The 17,843-nt window shown below is 40.2% G+C and overlaps 1 protein-coding gene across 4 annotated transcripts in view; it reads left to right on the forward strand.

The window, feature by feature from the left end:
• CREBRF (CREB3 regulatory factor) overlaps window positions 1-17,843 on the forward strand; it is an 89,000-nt gene that overhangs the window by 23,971 nt on the left and 47,186 nt on the right. For 2 of the 4 annotated variants that reach the window (XM_008255394.5, XM_089336215.1), the window contains exons 2-4: window positions 5,504-5,711; window positions 7,641-7,766; window positions 10,805-11,891. In XM_008255394.5, the coding sequence (XP_008253616.3) occupies window positions 5,703-5,711; window positions 7,641-7,766; window positions 10,805-11,891 (1,222 nt within the window). In that variant the 5' untranslated portion in view covers window positions 5,504-5,702. Of the gene's footprint in view, window positions 1-463; window positions 645-5,503; window positions 5,712-7,640; window positions 7,767-10,804; window positions 11,892-17,843 lie in introns of all 4 variants that reach the window. The other 2 variants (XM_070076424.2, XM_070076425.2) reach the window with 2 other exon arrangements.

The following is a 17,843-nucleotide window of genomic DNA, read 5'->3' on the forward strand; positions in this document are numbered from 1 at the left end:
TAAGATAAACCATTCTAACTTTCCAGTATGTAATTCTGTAGCATTAAGTACATTGATAATGTTATGTTGACTATCTGTACTATTTCCAAAACATTTTCATCATTCCAAACAGAAACTCTGTACCATTAAATAATAACTGTCCCAGCCCCCTGGGAACCTTTATTGCAGTTTGTCTCTATGAATTTGCTAATTCTAGGCACTTTATGAAAGTGGGATCATATAGTATTTGTCCTTTTTGTGTCTGTTTTACTTAGCATGTCTCCGAGATTCATTCCTGTTGTAGAATGAATCAGAATTTCATTTATTTTTTATTCTGAATAATATTTCTTTGTATATTAAATTTTATTGATTGATTAACTGTTGATGGCTTCTTGGATGGTTTGCACCTTTTAGTAATGTGGATAATGCTGCTGTGAACACGTATGCACATACCTGTTTGAGTACCTGTTTTTTGTTCTTCTAGGTGTATTTAGGTGGAATTGCTGGTGATTCTATGTTTAGTGTTTTGAGGACATTCTGAGCTTTCTCCCACACTGGCTGCACCATTTTATGTTTCTATCAACAATGCACAAAGGCTCTAATTACTCTACATCTTCGCCAATGTTTGTTACTTTCCATTGTTTGGATAACAGTCATCCTAATGGGTGTGTCAAAAAATTTTAACATCAGTTCTGATAATGTTGGGTGACTCAGAAGGCTACTTACTATTGGGTGCAATCAGTTTCTTCAAGTTACTAACAGGGAGCGGTGGCCTAAGCTGGTGCCACACACAAGAGGAGCTACAGGTATTCTGGCAATCATGTAGAGTATCTACTTTTCATCAAATATTTTTGTTTCTTGAGAGGTTTAAATGTTTCTTGATATGAACTTTTTCTTCATATGTGGACTCAGGGATCAGCTGAAACCCTCGGATTTCAGAAGAGGCACAATTTAAGAGCTCTTGGATATGTATATATGCTGCCTGGAACACACCAGTCAATTCTTGGTTTTAGCTTTTATTTATTCATTTTATAAATTTTAAAATGTATTTATTGATTTTTATTTGAAAGGCAGAGAGACAAAGCTCTTTTGTCTGTTGGGTCACTCCCAAAATGCTTGCAACAAAGAGGATTGGGCCAAACCTAAACCAAGAACCTAGAACTCATTCCAGGTCTCCCACATGATTGGCAAAGACCCAGGTGTTTGAGCCATCCACTGCTGCCTTCCAGGGTGTGTATTAGCAGAAACCTAGAATTGGGAGCAGAACCTGGGACTTACACCCAGGAACTCCAATATGCATCTTACCTGTTGCACCAAATGCCCACCCCAAGTTTGGCTTTTTTTTATTTGTTTATTACTTGACAGAGTTAGACAGTGAGAGAGAGAGAGAGAGAGAGAGAGAGAGAGGGAGAGAGAGAGAGAGAGAGAAAGGTCTTCCTTCTGTTGGTTCACCCCCCAAATGGCCGCTACGGTCGGCGCTGCGCTGATCTGAAGCCAGGAGCCAGGTGCTTCCTCCTGGTCTCCCATGCGGGTTCAGGGACCCAAGCTCTTGGGCCATCCTCCACTGCCCTCCAGGGCCACAGCAGAGAGCTGGACTGGAAGAGGAGCAACCGGGACTAGAACCCGGCGCCCATATGGGATGCCAGCGCCGCAGGTGGGAGATTAACCAAGTGAGCTGTGGTGTCGGCCCAGGTTTGGCTTTTAAAGTTGTGATCAGTGTTTTGAGCAGTCTTAGGGAATCAGTCTTTGTAAGAAGTTCTTTGACTCTACCTATTATTTTTTTGCCTTGCTTAATATCCACAGTAAGCCTCTATTTATGTTCAGATGAAAAGTCACAAAAACTTAGGGTAGAACCTGGTAGTTAGGGCAATAAAGGAAACTGAAGCTATGACTGTCTTCAAGTGGTACCATTGCTGCTCAAAAATCAATTATTTGTCCCTCCTTACTGCTCCAGAGAGCTAGTTCTCTGTTGCAGAAGTATCTTCCTTTGCTTAGGAGCTGCTGTTGAATAGTTTTAAATGAACCCAGGTGCAGGAAATCAATTGGTAAATATTATTTCTGATGGACCACAGTCCTTTCTCTCTGAAAAACTACCAAAATTATATTGGGAGCTGATGAGTTAGTGCTATGAATATCAAGAAAATATTAGTGCTATGAATATATAAAAATTATAGTGCTATGAATATAAAGAAATAAGCAGGAAGATACAATCTTTCCGTTGTTTGTTTTTTGGAAGAAACACAAGGCTTGAGTTAAGCTCGAGGGCAGACTGGAAGATTTTATTATCAAATAAGTTTGGGAAATGGTATGTACTATATTCACCTACAGATCATTTATAATGCACATAAGTACCTGGAAGTTTCCATGAAGTCCTGTAGTAAAAGCAGTGCATGCTCGTGTTAAATGTAGTGTTTTGTAAACCACACAATATTTTTGTTGAGTAATCATTTAACATTACTTCAAACAGATATTCTTCAGGTCACACTTTGAGAAAATAATGCCCTTGATTTTTTTATATATATATATATGACATTTATTTTTGTTTATTTGAAAGGCTGTGCGAGAGAGAGAGAGAGAGAGAGAGAGAGAGGTCCATCTTCCATCCTCTGGTTTACTCCTCAAATGGCCACTACAGCTAGGGCTGAGCCAGGCCAAAGCCAGGGGCCAGAAACTTCATCCTAGTCTTCCACATGGGTGGCTGGGGCCCAAGTACTTGGACCATCTTCTGCTGCCTTCCCAGGTGCATAGCGTGAAGCTGGGTTTGGAAGCAGAGTAACCAGGACTCAAACCAGCACTCCTATATGGGATACTCCTGCTACACTACAACACTGGTGTCTGCTCTTGATATATTTTAATATCAAAGCTTTGAGTATGATGTGGATATTCTTAAGCCCCCCAAAGTGAATTCATCCTGCAAAGCAAGTTGTTACACCTTCCTCAGTGTTACTCTACCATCTAAGCACTAAGGTGCCCTTTTTTTGGTATATGGCTATCTGGTGTAGGATAGGTTTTTGAGCAGTGTATCATTATGGATAATTGCTATAAAAGCCTTTGTTCTTTTTTTTCCCCCTTGACTTTTGGTGGGGAATTTTGTTCTTTATGGTAGTTTTACGATATTGGAATGGTATAAAGCATTTCTGGAAAATGGATGCAAAATGTTAGTATTAAGGATAGTTGTTATGGCTGAAGATGATTAGTTTTAGATAAAAGAAGCATTTATTACTGAAATGGGGGGGGTCTTACTGCTTGGTATAGAGTTGATCCTCCCCCAGCCTACCTGCTGCTGCTTGGGAGGCTAGGAGAAACTATTAGAACTTTCAGCATGTGGGTGCCCAGACTCAGCTCTGTACTTGGTGCATATTCTCTTTGGAAATTGCTGCCTTTAGAACACTTGCTGCCAACAGCTGTCACCGATGGGATGTTTTCAAGTTGGACTAGTTGTGGGACACAGAGGCATTGGCAGAATGTTCCTAGTGACAAAAACTACCTTTCCAAAATTTATTTTCTTACTACATCTTAATGTAATAACTCATTGATTCTCATAACATCCCTGTTACATAGTGAAAAGACTTTATTTACCAAATCTGGGAGCCTAAGGCATAAATGTTAACTGCTTTAATTCATAAGGCTGTTTAGTTTTAATTATGGAGTCAAAACTAGAACCAGGTCTTAAGGTTTTCACGCAAATGCTGTTTTTGCTAACTGCACTAATCAAAGTTTGTTATAATGTATTCAAATAAGATTTTATAAAACACTTGTATATGGATGGAAGTTTTATGGCTTAGAAAATTCAGTAGCTAGAGTAGTATTTTTTCTAGAAATGAGAAAAATGAAGCTTCGAAAGATTGTCTTACCTAGTGTTGTATAGTTCGCAAGTGAGAAATGTGACTAAAACTTAGCTCTTTTTTGTCCATTGTTTCCCTGATAAACCAAGCTGTTGGTAGTGTATTTAGTAAATGCCAATAGGTATATGTTGAAAAGAACTCAATCTCTTTCGGAGTCTCTTAACTGTTTTATGAGCCTTTAATGCTGGTAAGGGTAAGTTTTCAAGTTTAAGAGGGTATCAAACTTTTCTCTTATATCTAAGTTATATGCCACAATTAGTTTGTTGAATGCATTACTTGAATTAGGTATCTTATGGGGGTCCAAGTAATAGTTATGCGGGAATCAAGAGAAGAATTAAGACTGTAATCACATACCAAGGCATGGGGTTACATAAGGAGAAGCTGAGCGAGAACTGGCTTTTGGCAGGAGCAGAGCTCTCCACTTAGTCTGTGGCACTGGTTTGAAAAGTATGGCTAACTCTATTTCTAGGTGCAGCTGAGCGCTTGACAGTGTTTCCTGGGCTAGACCCGTGAGCTTGGAAGGACACCCCGCCAGGGAGAGAACCCAGCAAAGATCAAGGAAATAAAAATTGTAGTCAATATGTTGGTCCAATTAGGTAGAATTTAGTCCTTTATTGACTCTTATTTGTTCAGCAGGAGGTCTTTGAAATGGAAATAATATAGCACTCTAACCCTCTAGCCCAGAGAATGTGCTAACTGCAGTGGCAGTTCAGTTTCAATCAACTCTTTGTTTCAATTTAAGAAATGACACTGTGTCTACACTGAAAACAAGGATAGAGCTAGTGGTTCTCATACTTTAGAGGATCAGGATCACCTGAAGGGCTTATTAAAGCACATTGCTGGGCCCCACTGCTAGTGTTTCATTTTAGTAGATTGAGGCTGGGACCCAAGACTGCATTTCTAACCAGTTCTTACGTTGATGCTGCTGATCTTGGGTTGTACTTTGAGAACCACTGATCTAGGAAGAGAAGATTAAGTGGGTATAACTGTTTAGTTCTTCCCGATTAAGGTCTTCACAGATGAGCACAAGGAAACTAACATTTAAGTCTATATTTTCAAGACCCTATGCCAGATAATTTGCAGTATTGTTTATGTTAACCCTTGAAATCCCTGTGCAAGGTAGTCCTCATTTTCAGTTCTTCCCTCAACGTGTGCCTGATAAAAATTTGCCAGAATAATTATTTCTTCAAGGGCAGATTTTATTTATGAGCCAAAGAATAATGTTAGCATATACCACTACAAATGTGATCTTATTTAATGTATAGAATATATTAAATTACATTGCTGCTTGTTCTGAATTTATTATTCTTGTGGATTTATGAATTATAAAATGTAGATAGATTAATTCAGCAATAATGATTATACAATAGAAGAATTAAATGCTGAGAAATGTTTTATTATAAAGTGATTGAGAGGTTAACTTAAAGTATAGTACATCTTTCAGATGGCAGGAGACATAGGGCTATGTTACTTTTGAGTGATTTTTTTCTTAATGTTACTGACTGGTGATTGATTAGCACTATTTTAGAAACAAGTAGGAAGGAATGGTGAATTTCAGAGTAGTCTAGATAATGCAACTAAAAGACTTATTAAAAGTACAATAATTTTTTGTTAATGTTTTCAAAAGATCAACTTGTTTTCAATGGAGCTCAGTGAAGTTACTTTTTGTTGTTTGACAGAATTGCACAGAATTATTAAAAAAAAAAAAAAAGGCAAAGCAGTAATCCAAGAAATTGAATTGAAGGCATTCTGGGGAAACCTACCATTTATTGTGAGAATCATCTTTGTTCTTGGAATTTGAAAGTAAAGCTGGAAAGGAGTTTACAAACGAGAAAAAAAAGAAGTTTGGAATCGGACTCACAGGATCTGGGCTTGGAAATGCCTCAGGTAAATCATATGGGGTAGATGCAGAATTTTGTAATTTTCCCCGCAGAAAGTCAATACCATTGGTTCTGTCATCTGAGTCTTGAATGGACTTAATGTCTTTTTAAGACATCTTGTTTCTCTTCAGCTAGTTTTGAGTACAAATCCTTCCTCCCATTGCCTTCTGTTTCCTCTTTTGCTACACTGTTGACGTTTAGTGAACTTGACACAGGGAGCATGATCAATAAGTAGATTAGAAGGTGGACAGATTTGGTGGCTTTGTAAGGGTTAAACCAACACCCCTGACAGTATGCCACAGAAATCTCATTTCTGTCTCCTGTGACTTCCTCCTTTCCCCCAACTCTTCCTTTCCATTTACGACAGTTGAATTCAGAAGTAAAATGGAAATGGTGAAGGACCTCAATTCTCCTCTCCCCCAACTCAGCTATGTACATATATACTCCTCTACCTCCTACAAAGAATGATAATATCTGTTTATATTATGGCAGCTACTTCAAAATCATCAGTTTGGGTTTGAGGCAATCGCTAAAACAATAAATGGAGCCCTGTTAGTCTCCATTCTGCTTACCCAAACTTCTTCCCATCCCCTTCCAGGGATTAAATCTTCTTTACTGCTTGTTATAGTGCTGGGGAGAAAGGTAGAAATAATCATCTGGCAGGAACTCTTACATAGAGCTTATCCTTTGAGCACAGGAAATCAACAACTTGCTGGGATTATTTGGTGACAAGGCAGCAGAGGCGAAGAAAGGGGACTTGCCAACCAATAAAAGGATCAGAGGCCCACTTCCACCCTAATGCCTGCTTCGTATAGACTGCATATCCCCTTCAAGAGTTCTCACCCATTCAAGGTTTAGTTTGCTATTTATTGAATACTGGAATTTAAGGCTATAAAACTTATTTTCTCAGGCTAAAATTTTCTAGGAAGAGAAGCTTTGCAGACCTGGAAGAATGGAGGAAAATAAGAGAGAGGGGGAAAAAAAAGTAATAGAAAGTACCAGTGAAGAAAAATAGGATGAGAAGGGTATGTGAAAAGGCCAGCTTATAGTAGCCAGAAGGTATATGAATAGAAAAGGCTAAACAAATAAATGAAAATTATTTTTAAATTTTCCTGAAACTAGCAGAATAATAAAAAGACAAAGAGAAAATTTGTATTCTTACTCATTCTCTTCCTTCTTTAGAGGTAAATTCAAAATGAGGCCTTTCTGTTATTTGAACCACTTTAGGAGTGTGAGTCCTTACTTGACTGGAGTAATTTGTATACATGTTGAAATGTAGAAAGGAAGGAAAAAAAGGAGCATTAACTCTGGATGTTGAGTCCTTTTCTCTTATTAATTTTAGAATGGACTGTATCCTTTTCAGGGATCAGAAGTAAGGCTACAGAGGTCATGCCTGAATTACTGATCTTAACGGGAGATTTTGGAGTGTTTTGTTGATCCTATTTGTTAGACTAGAGATGCCCAAATTGTCTTCCACATTGTTTTGGGAAAGAAGACGTTGGACTCACTTAGGAGTACAGTGTAGACATGGATTTGCTACCTTTGCAGAGCCCAAGAAAGGATAGGAAAATCTCTATTTCAGGTAATTAAAACAGAGTGTGTTGTTAGAAAAGGATTTGAAGAACTGTTATATTCCTAGAGCTAAATCAGAATACTTACTAGGTACTTTATGCTGACTCTGGTGGCTAATTAAACTAATTTTTAGAAGTTAGCTATTATTAACAAATGCTACTCCAATTTTTGCTGTTTTTAGTGCATCATAGGTATTTTTCTAACAAAATCCCACAGTTTAATGAAAGTAAAAGCTCTTAAATATAATACACAGCAGAAAAAATAAATTTTTCTGAAAATGTTCCTTGGTAGGGGTGGGGCTTACATGTAATCAGTTTGTCTTGAAGTAGTCTTTTAACTTTCTAAATTGAAAATTCTGTTGTAGCCTAGTGTAAGCGGAATGGATCCGCCTTTCGGGGATGCCTTTCGAAGTCACACCTTTTCGGAACAGACTCTGATGAGCACAGATCTCTTAGCAAACAGTTCAGATCCAGATTTTATGTATGAACTGGTAAGCAACATTTTCTTGCTTTCTGCTTGGTTTGGGGTGAAAGTGTTATGGTAGAGTTTTTAACTTATAAATGCCTGAAAAGAAAAATGGATGTGTTTGGGCCAGCTTTCATTCTTCTTTTTGTTTGTTTTTAAGATTTATTTATTTAATTGAAATGCAGAGTTACAGAAAGAGAGGGGGAGAGGCAGAGAAAGAGAGAGAGAGATACGAAGTCCTCCATCTGTAGGTTTGCTCCCTGAATGGCCACAATAGCCAGGGCTGGGACAGGCCGAAGCCAGAAGCCAGGAGCTTCTGGTGCAGGGGCCCAAACACTTGGGCCACCTTCATCTGTTTTCCCAGGCACATTAACAGGGAGCTGGATTAGAAGTGGAGCAGCTGGGACTCTAACCAGTGTCCGTATGGGATGCCAGTGCTGCAGGTGGCAGCTTAACCCACTGCATCACAGTGCTGGGCTCAAGAAAAGGTTTTTGATGAGGGTCATGGGGAACTTTTTATTTTTATTTATTTATTTGAAAGGCAGAGTTAGATCTTCTGTCCACTGGTTCATTTCCCAAATGGCCACTACAGCTGAGGCTGTGCCAGGAGCCTGGAACGCCATTCAGGTCTCCCATGTGGGTTGCAAGGGCCCCAGCACTTGGGGCAATCTTCTCCTGCTTTTCCAGGTACATTAGCAGGGAGCTGGATTGGAAGTGGAACAGCTGGGACTCAAATCTGTGCTCATAAGGCATACTGGCATCTCAGGCAGCAGCTTAGCCTGCTACACAACAACATCAGCCTGGGAAGCTGTCTTTTTTAAATATGCCTAGTTACTTAAGGGTTTCTCAACTGGAAAATTAAGGGATGATGACATTGAATAAGGTGTATGACATAGAGAAAGTGAGACCAATAGCAATTCCAAGCAATTCATGAATAAAATTATTTAATCTTGAGGTAAATTGACACTTAAAATTCCTTAGAAAAATGTTTTAAAGATAATTCTGGGGAGGCTGGCGCCACAGCTCAATAGGCTAATCCTCTGCTTAGTGGCGTTGGCACACTGGGTTCTAGTCCCGGTCGGGGCACCGGATTCTGTCCTGGTTGTCCCTCTTCCAGTCCAGCTCTCTGCTATGGCCCGGGAGTGCAGTGGAGGATGGCCCAAGTGCTTGGGCCCTGCACCCCATGGGAGACCAGGAGAAGCACCTGACTCCTGCCTTCGGATAGGCGCGGTGCGCGGCCGCAGCGCACTGGCCGTGGTGGCCATTGGAGGGTGAACCAACAGCAAAGGAAGACCTCTCTCTCTCTCTCTCTCTCCTCTCTCTCTCACTGTCCACTCTGGCTGTAAAAAAAAAAAAAAAAAGAAAGAAAGAAAGAAAGATAATTCTGGGGAGTCAGCATTGTGGCATCATGTGTTAAGTCACTGCCTCTAACCCCAGCATAGCCTGTGAACACCAGTTCAAGTTCTGGCTGCTCAACTTCTGATCTAGCTCCCTGCTAATGCACCTGGGAAAGCAGTGGAAGATGGCCCAAGTGCTTGGGCTTCTGCCACCCACGTGGGAGACCCAGATGAAGTTCTTGGCTCCTGGTTTCAACCTGACCCAGCTCCAGCCATTGCAGGCATTTGAGGAGTGAGAAAGTGGATGGAAGATCTCTGTCTCTGTCTGTATCCATCTCTGTCTCTACCTTTGCCTTTTAAATTAATAAATAAATCTTTTAAAAATATTTCTAGTTACATATAATTTAAGAAGTAAATAAAAAAAAAAGAGGTATAGGGGCCAGTACTATGGCGTGATAGGCTGAGCCTCCACCTGTTGGTGCCAGCATCCCATATAGGTGCCAGTTTGTGTCCCGGCTACTCCTCTTTCAATCCAGCTCTCTGCTAATTGCCTAGGAAGACAGAGGAAGATGGTCCAAATGCTTGGGCCCCTGCACCCACGTGGAAGACCAGAAGGAAACTCCTGGCTCTTGGCTTCAGATCAGCTCAGCTCCGGCCATAGAAGCCATTTGGGGAGTGAACCAGAGGATGGAATACCTTTCTCTTTGTCTTTTGCTTTCTCTTTCTGTAACTCTACCTCTCAAAAGATAAATAAAATCTTAAAAAAAAAACAACACTAGAGGTATATGATAATTGAACAACGGGCACAAATCTGTAAGTTAAAGTCAGTGGGTTTTATGATATGTAAACTGTAGTTCAGTAAGCTTTAAAAGCACACAAAGATGAACATACAAGCTGAAATAAAACAAAAAAGCCAAAATAAACAAATCAGCCCAAAATCAAATCAGTTAGAAGAAACTAGAAAACTGGAAACTTTCTCATTTCCTTCCTGATCCTCTATCCTCCAAATCTTTTTCCAAGGGGTAGTTGCTGCTGACAGTTTTTCCACTGACTATATGAGCATATGAGTATATTTATATGTAAGCATGCTTATGTTTTGAATTGGATGATATGTTTATAGATACAGTGTTTTATAACTTAGTCTTTTTGACAAAAATATGTGGTGGGCAGCCTTTCGTGTTAGTACAATAGAGTGAAACTTCATTCTTTTCCATGGCTGCAGTCTTACTGACATTTCAGAATCACATCTCTAGAATCATGAGTAATATTTTACTCTCCATGCTCAAAAGTTGTTGTAAGGTCTTGGAAAAGATTTTCTCATTCTGTTGATGCCTTCAAATGTCTTTGAATCGCTCTTTGTCTCTTTACTGAAGTTGCTCCTTAAGAAGACAATTTCTTCTGTAATAAAGATAAGGTCTTGATTATTTGCTTCTTAATTGAAGCTTATTTGTAAGGACAAAGCTCCAAAACCTACCATAAGGAAGAACGCTTATGGTAAAGCTTGAGTTTTTGATATTTGAACCATTCCTAAGTCTCTCGTATTTTTCCCTCCCTTGGTGAAAGAAATGATATTCTGTGGCATGGTGAAGTGCCATGTCAGTAGTCTTTATCTTAAAATAAAGGTTAACGTTGTGAATTATCAATTTGGTATATGGGAGTGAGGTTGGTGGTGAATATTTCCTTCCTAAAATATGGTGTGTGATTTCTTTTTCTAAACCTTTCTCAGGATAGAGAGATGAACTACCAACAGAATCCTAGAGACAACTTCCTTTCTTTGGAGGACTGCAAAGACATTGAAAATCTGGAGTCTTTCACAGATGTCCTGGATAACGAGGGCACCTTAACCTCAAACTGGGAACAGTGGGATACATACTGTGAAGATTTAACAAAATACACCAAACTAGCCAGCTGTGACATCTGGGGAACAAAAGAAGTGGATTACTTGGGTCTTGATGACTTTTCTAGCCCTTATCAAGATGAAGAGGTCATAAGTAAAACTCCAACTTTGGCCCAGCTAAATAGTGAGGACTCTCAGTCTGTTTCTGATTCCCTTTATTATCCAGATTCGCTTTTCAGTGTCAAACAAAATCCCTTGCCCTCCTCATTCCCTGGTAAAAAGATCACAAGCAGAGCAGCTGCCCCTGTGTGTTCTTCTAAGACTCTTCAGTCTGAGGTTCCTTTGTCAGATTGTGTCCAAAAAGCAAGCAAACCCACGTCAAGCACACAAATCATGGTGAAGACCAACATGTATCATAATGAAAAGGTGAACTTCCATGTTGAATGTAAAGACTATGTAAAAAAGGCAAAGGTAAAGATCAACCCAGTGCAACAGAGTCGGCCCCTGTTGAGCCAGGTGCACTCCGATGCAGCAAAGGAGAACACATGCTACTGTGGTGCAGTAGCAAAGAGACAAGAGAGAAAAGGAGTGGAGCCCCTTCAGGGTCATGCCACTCCTGCCTTGCCTTTTAAAGAAACCCAGGAACTTTTACTCAGTCCGCTGCCCCAGGAGGGTCCTGGGTCAGTAGCAGCAGGAGAGAGTAGCAGCCTTTCTGCCAGCACTTCCATCTCAAATTCATCCCAGAAAAAAGAAGAGCACAATTATTCTCTTTTTGTCTCCGACAACTTGGGTGAGCAGCCAACCAAATGCAGTCCTGAAGAAGATGAGGAGGACGAGGAAGATGTTGATGATGAGGACCATGATGAAGGATTTGGCAGCGAGCATGAACTGTCTGAAAATGAGGAGGAAGAAGAAGAGGAAGAGGATTATGAAGATGACAAGGATGATGATATTAGTGATACTTTCTCTGAACCAGGTATTATAATGACTGGAGGCTTGCCAGCTGCCTTTGCTGTTAGTTTGCTAAAATCAAAAGTTTTTGTTCAGATGATTTCTTTAGTTTGAGGATTAAATGACTTGGTAAACTGACCCAGATATACAACTGTTGTTTCTATTCAAACTTCTCTGAAGTGATTACTTTTGCATATATAGTAATTGATATGCTGATTCCTTGAAAGCATATTTTTAATTGATCTTATGTTAAGTGACTTGATTTTGTCACTCCTTTGAGTGGTTGTGAAAAGGTACCAAGAGTTTATTAATTCAAAGAAATTCCTGTTTCTGCATGTGTCCCTTTATCATAGTTTAGAAGTTAGGTATAGCTAGAATGCTGAGCCGGGTAATGATGGTTTATTTATATTACTCATGACTATAACCATCAAAGCCTATTTAATGAATAATGTCAAGCAGAGCCTTTTCTTTGTGCCTGCTTCATTTTTATTTCCACAGTATTTTCTCATTTCAGAAAAATACATGCTATAATTTGATGAATGTGAAAGGGAGACTCTGCTTTGTTTATATGCAATGTGAATAAATAAAAGGGTCAAAGAAAATGAAACCTATGGGGAACTGGTTCACTTCAGCATGCTTGTGTGATTTGTTTATTAAAATGGTATTGCTAATTGGTACACTTAAAATGCACATGAAATAGTGAAGATCTAAAATATAAGCAGAAGTTATTTTCTTCAAAAATAGTGTTGATACTAGTAATTATGCATAAAACTAAGTTATTTATAAAGAAACTATAATAATCAAAAAGAGCCTTTTTGTTATAATCATGATTACTGGAATTTCAAGGTCTTCATATTTAATTTTCTGAGAAGCTTTTTTCAATACTAACTTTTTTTTTTCTTTTTTAAGCTTTAAGCTATACAGGTTTCATGTATTTCATATATGCAGCTTTAGGAACATAGTGATACTTCCCTTTCTCCCATTCACGCTCCAACCCTTCTTCCTCCTTCCTCTCTCATTCCCACTCTTAATTTTTACAGAAATCTACTTTCAGTTTACACAATGATTGTAAGGTTAACTTTACACTAAGTAAAAGAGTTCAACAAGTAGTGTGAAAAAAAAAAAAAAAACACTGTTCCTCAACAGAAGAGATAAGGGCTATAAACAGTCATTGAATTTCAAAATGTCCATTTCACTCCAATACATTACATTTTAGGGAAAACATATAATATCTGTCTTTTGGGGATTGGCTTATTTCAGTAAGTATAATGGTTTCCAGTTGCATCCATGAAAAATTTTTAAGGCACTTTAGCTGTATTGCAGCCATTGAAGTACTGTCATTGCTGAGCGACATTGCTTTTCATGACAAAAATGCTTAGATCTATATATTTGATACAAACAAGTTGTTTGACTTGTAGGGAGTTTCCAGTAAGCCAAGAGTACTGTAAAAAAGGTTTATGCTGTTTTCTTTTATTTACTTTAGAACGCTGTGTAGGCTAAATAGAACAGTTTTCTTTTTTGCTTGCCACGAAAAATTTTCTCTGGGAAATTAATAAAAATTTTTTTGAGATATTTCAAGGAAATTTGTCTTGGTATGTAGAGGTGATTTATTTAGCTCCCCACCTAGGAAGATCATAATGCGTCCATGAAAGCCATTATAATCTGACGGATCAATTTGGTTGCTTTTAGTCTCCCATCAAACACTAGGTTAGGACAAAAGTGAGACAAGATGAGGGAAAGAATGTGGGGAAGGAAATGCCTTTACCAGCAGGTGCTTAAATGCATATAGATCAGAGGGAATCGGTAAACGCCACTCTCACCAAGGCAAGCAAGGACTATGCCATTGGCTGTACTTGTATTTATAGTTTTGCTTTTCCTGACTGCTTTCCACCCCAACTTCGAGGTGCATTTAGCAAATAAAATTTATGTATATCTAAGGTTCATAACACATGTTTAATGTATTTGAGGGTACTTAAAAATTTGTAGGGAAGTGGAATCAGCCTAGCGGTTAAGTGCTGATTAAGATGCTTGTGTCCGATCTTGGGGTGCCTGGGTTCATAATCCAGCTCTGGTTTTGGCTCCTGACTCCAGCTTCTTGCTAGTGCAGACCATAAAAGGTAGCAGTGATGATTCAAATAACTGAACTCTTGCCGCCCACTTGGAAGACCTGGATTGAATTCTCAGCTCTTGGCTTCAGCCCCAGATGAATATTTTATTTGGGGGGTGAACCAACAGATGAGAGCCATGTGCATGCTCTCTCTCTGAAAAATTTTCTGAATGAAAAATTTTTTTTTTAAATTTTTTGACAGGCAGAGTGGACAGTGAGAGAGAGAGACAGAGAGAAAGGCCTTCCTTTTGCCGTTGGTTCACCCTCCAGTGGCCTCTGTGGCTGGCGCGCTGCAGCCGGTGCACCGCACTGATCCAATGGCAGGAGCCAGGTGCTTCTCCTGGTCTCCCATGGGGTACAGGGCCCAAGCACTTGGGCCATCCTCCACTGCCTTCCCGGGCCACAGCAGAGAGCTGGCCTGGAAGAGAGGCAACCGGGACAGAATCCGGCGCCCCGACCGGGACTAGAACTCGGTGTGCTGGCGCCGCAAGGCGGAGGATTAGCCTAGTGAGCCGTGGCGCCGGCCTTCTGAATGAAAATTTTAAAAGATAAGTTCATTTCAGTTCAGAAATTTTAAAAATCCATGCATAATTTCATTGTACACATTTAATGGACTTTTTGAAGACCCTATATGTGTTGTAAGAAGATTTAAGATTTACTCAGCAGATTTCTAAGTACGCAGTACAACATTATCAACTATAGTCACAGTGCTGTATATTAGGTCTCCAGAATGTACTTATCTTGCATAACTGAAGCTTTGTACCTTTTGACCAACAACCACTCTATTTCTCCCCAGCCCCTGGGAGCCCCCATTCTACTCCTTGCTCCTTAGGCACTCCAATATGGGATGCTAATGTTGCAAGTGATGGCTTAATTCTCTGTGCCAAAATGCCAGCCCAAATATCTGCCTTTTAAAAGACTGGATAATATTCCATTGTGTGTGTGTGATAATTTCTTTATTGATGGACTCTTGGTTCCATGTCTTGGGTGTTGTGAATAGTGTTGCAGTGAGCATGGTAATGCAGATATCTTTTCAAGATAGTGATTTCATTTCTTTTGGCTGTATCTGAGGTGGGATTACTGGATTATATGAAATTTGATTTTTTAAAAATTTTTTTTGCCAGGCAGAGTTAGACAGTGAAAGAGAGAGAGAGACAGAGAGTTATAAACAGTGAGAGAGAGAGACAGAGAGAAAGGTCTTCTTTCCGTTGGTTCACACCCCTAACGGCCTCTACGGCCAGCACTGCGCCATCCTCCTCTGCCCTCCTGGGCCACAGCAGAGAGCTGGACTGGAAGAGGAGCAACCAGGACTTGTACCCAGCACCCCAACCGGGACTAGAACCCAGGGTGCCAGCACCACAGGCGGAAGATTAGCCAAGTGAGCCAAGGCGCCGGCCTGAGATTTCTGTTTTTAATATTTTAGGGAACCTTCATACTGCCTGCAGCTGTCATCCTTACTTTTTATACATACAACTATATTTGTTTCTTTTTAAGATTTATTTTGTTATATATTTGAAAGTTAGAGTCACACACAGAGAGAAGTAGAGGCAGAGAGAGAAAGGTCTTCCATCTGTTGGTTCACTCCCTAGTTGGCCGCAGCGGCTGGAGCTGCACCAATCCTAAGCCAGGTGCCAGAGCCAGGAGAGTCTCTGGGAGAGGTCTCTCCCAAGCCTCTTTGAGGTGATTTAAAAAATTCTTTGTCTGACCGGTGCCGTGGCTCACTTGGCTAATCCTCTGCAGTGAAGGATGGCCCAAGTGCTTGGGTCCCTGCACCTGCATGGGAGACCAGGAGGAAGCACCTGACTCCTAGCTTTGGGTTGGCTCAACGCCGGCCCGTGGTGGCCATTAGGGGAGTGAACCAACGGAAGGAAGACCTTTCTCTCTGTCTCTCTCTCTCTCACTGTCTATAACTCTCTCTCTCTCTCTCTTTCACAATCCTTGTCAGGCAGTTAATAGAGCCCTATTTATTTTGGGCCAGTTGCTGGTATTTTTTTTGTTCCTTTGGTGATATCAGTTTCCTTGGTTATTCATAATCCTTGTGGCCTTGCATTGGTGTCTGTGTATTTGAAAATATAGACATATCTTCCAGGCTTTGTAGACTTGTTTTGCCATGGAAAGCCCTTCGCTAATCAACTCATCTGGAGATTGTGGGCAGGTCAAGTGAAGAAATACATGGACAGGCTTGCTTCTGGCATCCTCAGGTGGGCTCACCTTGATGTCTGGATCAGCACACAGGAAGTCTGGGATCTGGATTCACAAGGACTATCTTGGAGCTTGGGGCTGTGGAGCTGCCCCAGATTCACAGGAACCATCCTAGAGCTTGGGCCATGCTTTTCTTTGACTTTTTTTTTTTAATTTCATTTATTTGAAAGGCAGACACACACACACACACACACACACACAGAGAGAGAGAGAGAGAGAGAGAGAGAGAGAAACACAAATCTCTCATTCACTGGTTCCCTCAAGCCCAAATACTCATATCAGCCAGAGCTGGGATAGGATAAAGTCAGGAGCTCAAAACTAAATCCAGGTCTCCCACATGGGTGGCAGGGAACAACCACTTGAACCAACATCTACTGCCTCTCAGGATATGCATTAGCAAGAAGCTGGAATCAGGAGCAAACCTGGGACTTCATACTCCAATATAGGATGCAAGCAATCTAAGCAGCACCATATATATATGTGTGTGTGTGTGTATATAATTTATTTATTTTAACGGTTGAATGACGGGGAGGGAGGGAGAGAGAGAATGAGAATGAGAGAATCTTCTGTCTGCTAGTTCACTCCCCAAATGGACACAACAGCCAAAGCTGGGCCAGGCTGAAGCCAAGAGCCAGGAAAACCATCCAGGTCTTCCACATGAATGACAGAGTCCCATAATCTGCTGCCTTCCCAGCCACATTAGAGGGAGCTGGATCAGAATATTAGCTAGGACTTGAACCTGCACTCTGATATGGGATGCTGGTATCACAGGCCATGGCTTTACCCACTGTGCCACAGCACCAGTCCCTCCGAGCAGCATCTTAACTACTAAACCAATTGCCTGTACCTCTTTGACTTTGAACTCTATTTTATAAATTCATCTTTGATCTGTTGACTAGATTCCACTTGAATAAATATGTTGAGAGATGAGGATGTCCTTAAAGAGAGGTCATATGGTAAATTGACCCCATTTCCATTTTATCAGCTGTTGACTATGAGGAGGGGAACCAGTGTTAGAATTGGTATTGTCTTGTTATGCCACATTTTCTTCTCTTGTTCTCTATAGAAGAACCCTTATTTGTGAGCTTACTGTTTGTAAGCAACTGTACAATGGCTTTATATATTTGCTGGCACTCAGCAGGGGACAGTTTTCTTCTTGGACCTAGTTAATCAAACACGGTTGAATGTTTGGATGACATTTAATTTATTCACTTCCAGTTGACTTGAATAAAATTCTTCTGGTTAGCATTACTTGAACAATTCCACAGATGTTAATGAACAACATGCTTAATTTTATTCAGCATATGTTAATTTTATGGTATCATTTGGGCTTCATTCACCCTCGCTAATGAAAATCTCCCCTTTTCTTGAAAGAAAGAGTTAAGCAAATAACTTCAAGGATGTAAAGGTGAATTATTTGTGAGAAACAAGAAGAAATTCTTTAACTCAGAAAAGTCAGGGGAGCTGTAGTTTGTTTCAGAGTGCTGGTTTTAGGGAGGGTTGATTGCTATAATTTGTAGCAGACAGTTTACAAAGGCCCTTTTGTGATGACTAGCTCCCTTGATGCTGTTTCCTGGCAGACGACTACAACAGTTCTTGAGCCTTCAGAGTTCCAGGAAAGGTGCAAAATGGAGTTTCAGTCCCTGTCTGGACTGGCTCCCAAGTTTT

This window comes from Oryctolagus cuniculus, chromosome 6, assembly GCF_051225735.1.
Source record: "Oryctolagus cuniculus isolate XC-2025 breed Fujian yellow rabbit chromosome 6, ASM5122573v1, whole genome shotgun sequence".
Classification (NCBI taxonomy): domain Eukaryota; kingdom Metazoa; phylum Chordata; class Mammalia; order Lagomorpha; family Leporidae; genus Oryctolagus; species Oryctolagus cuniculus.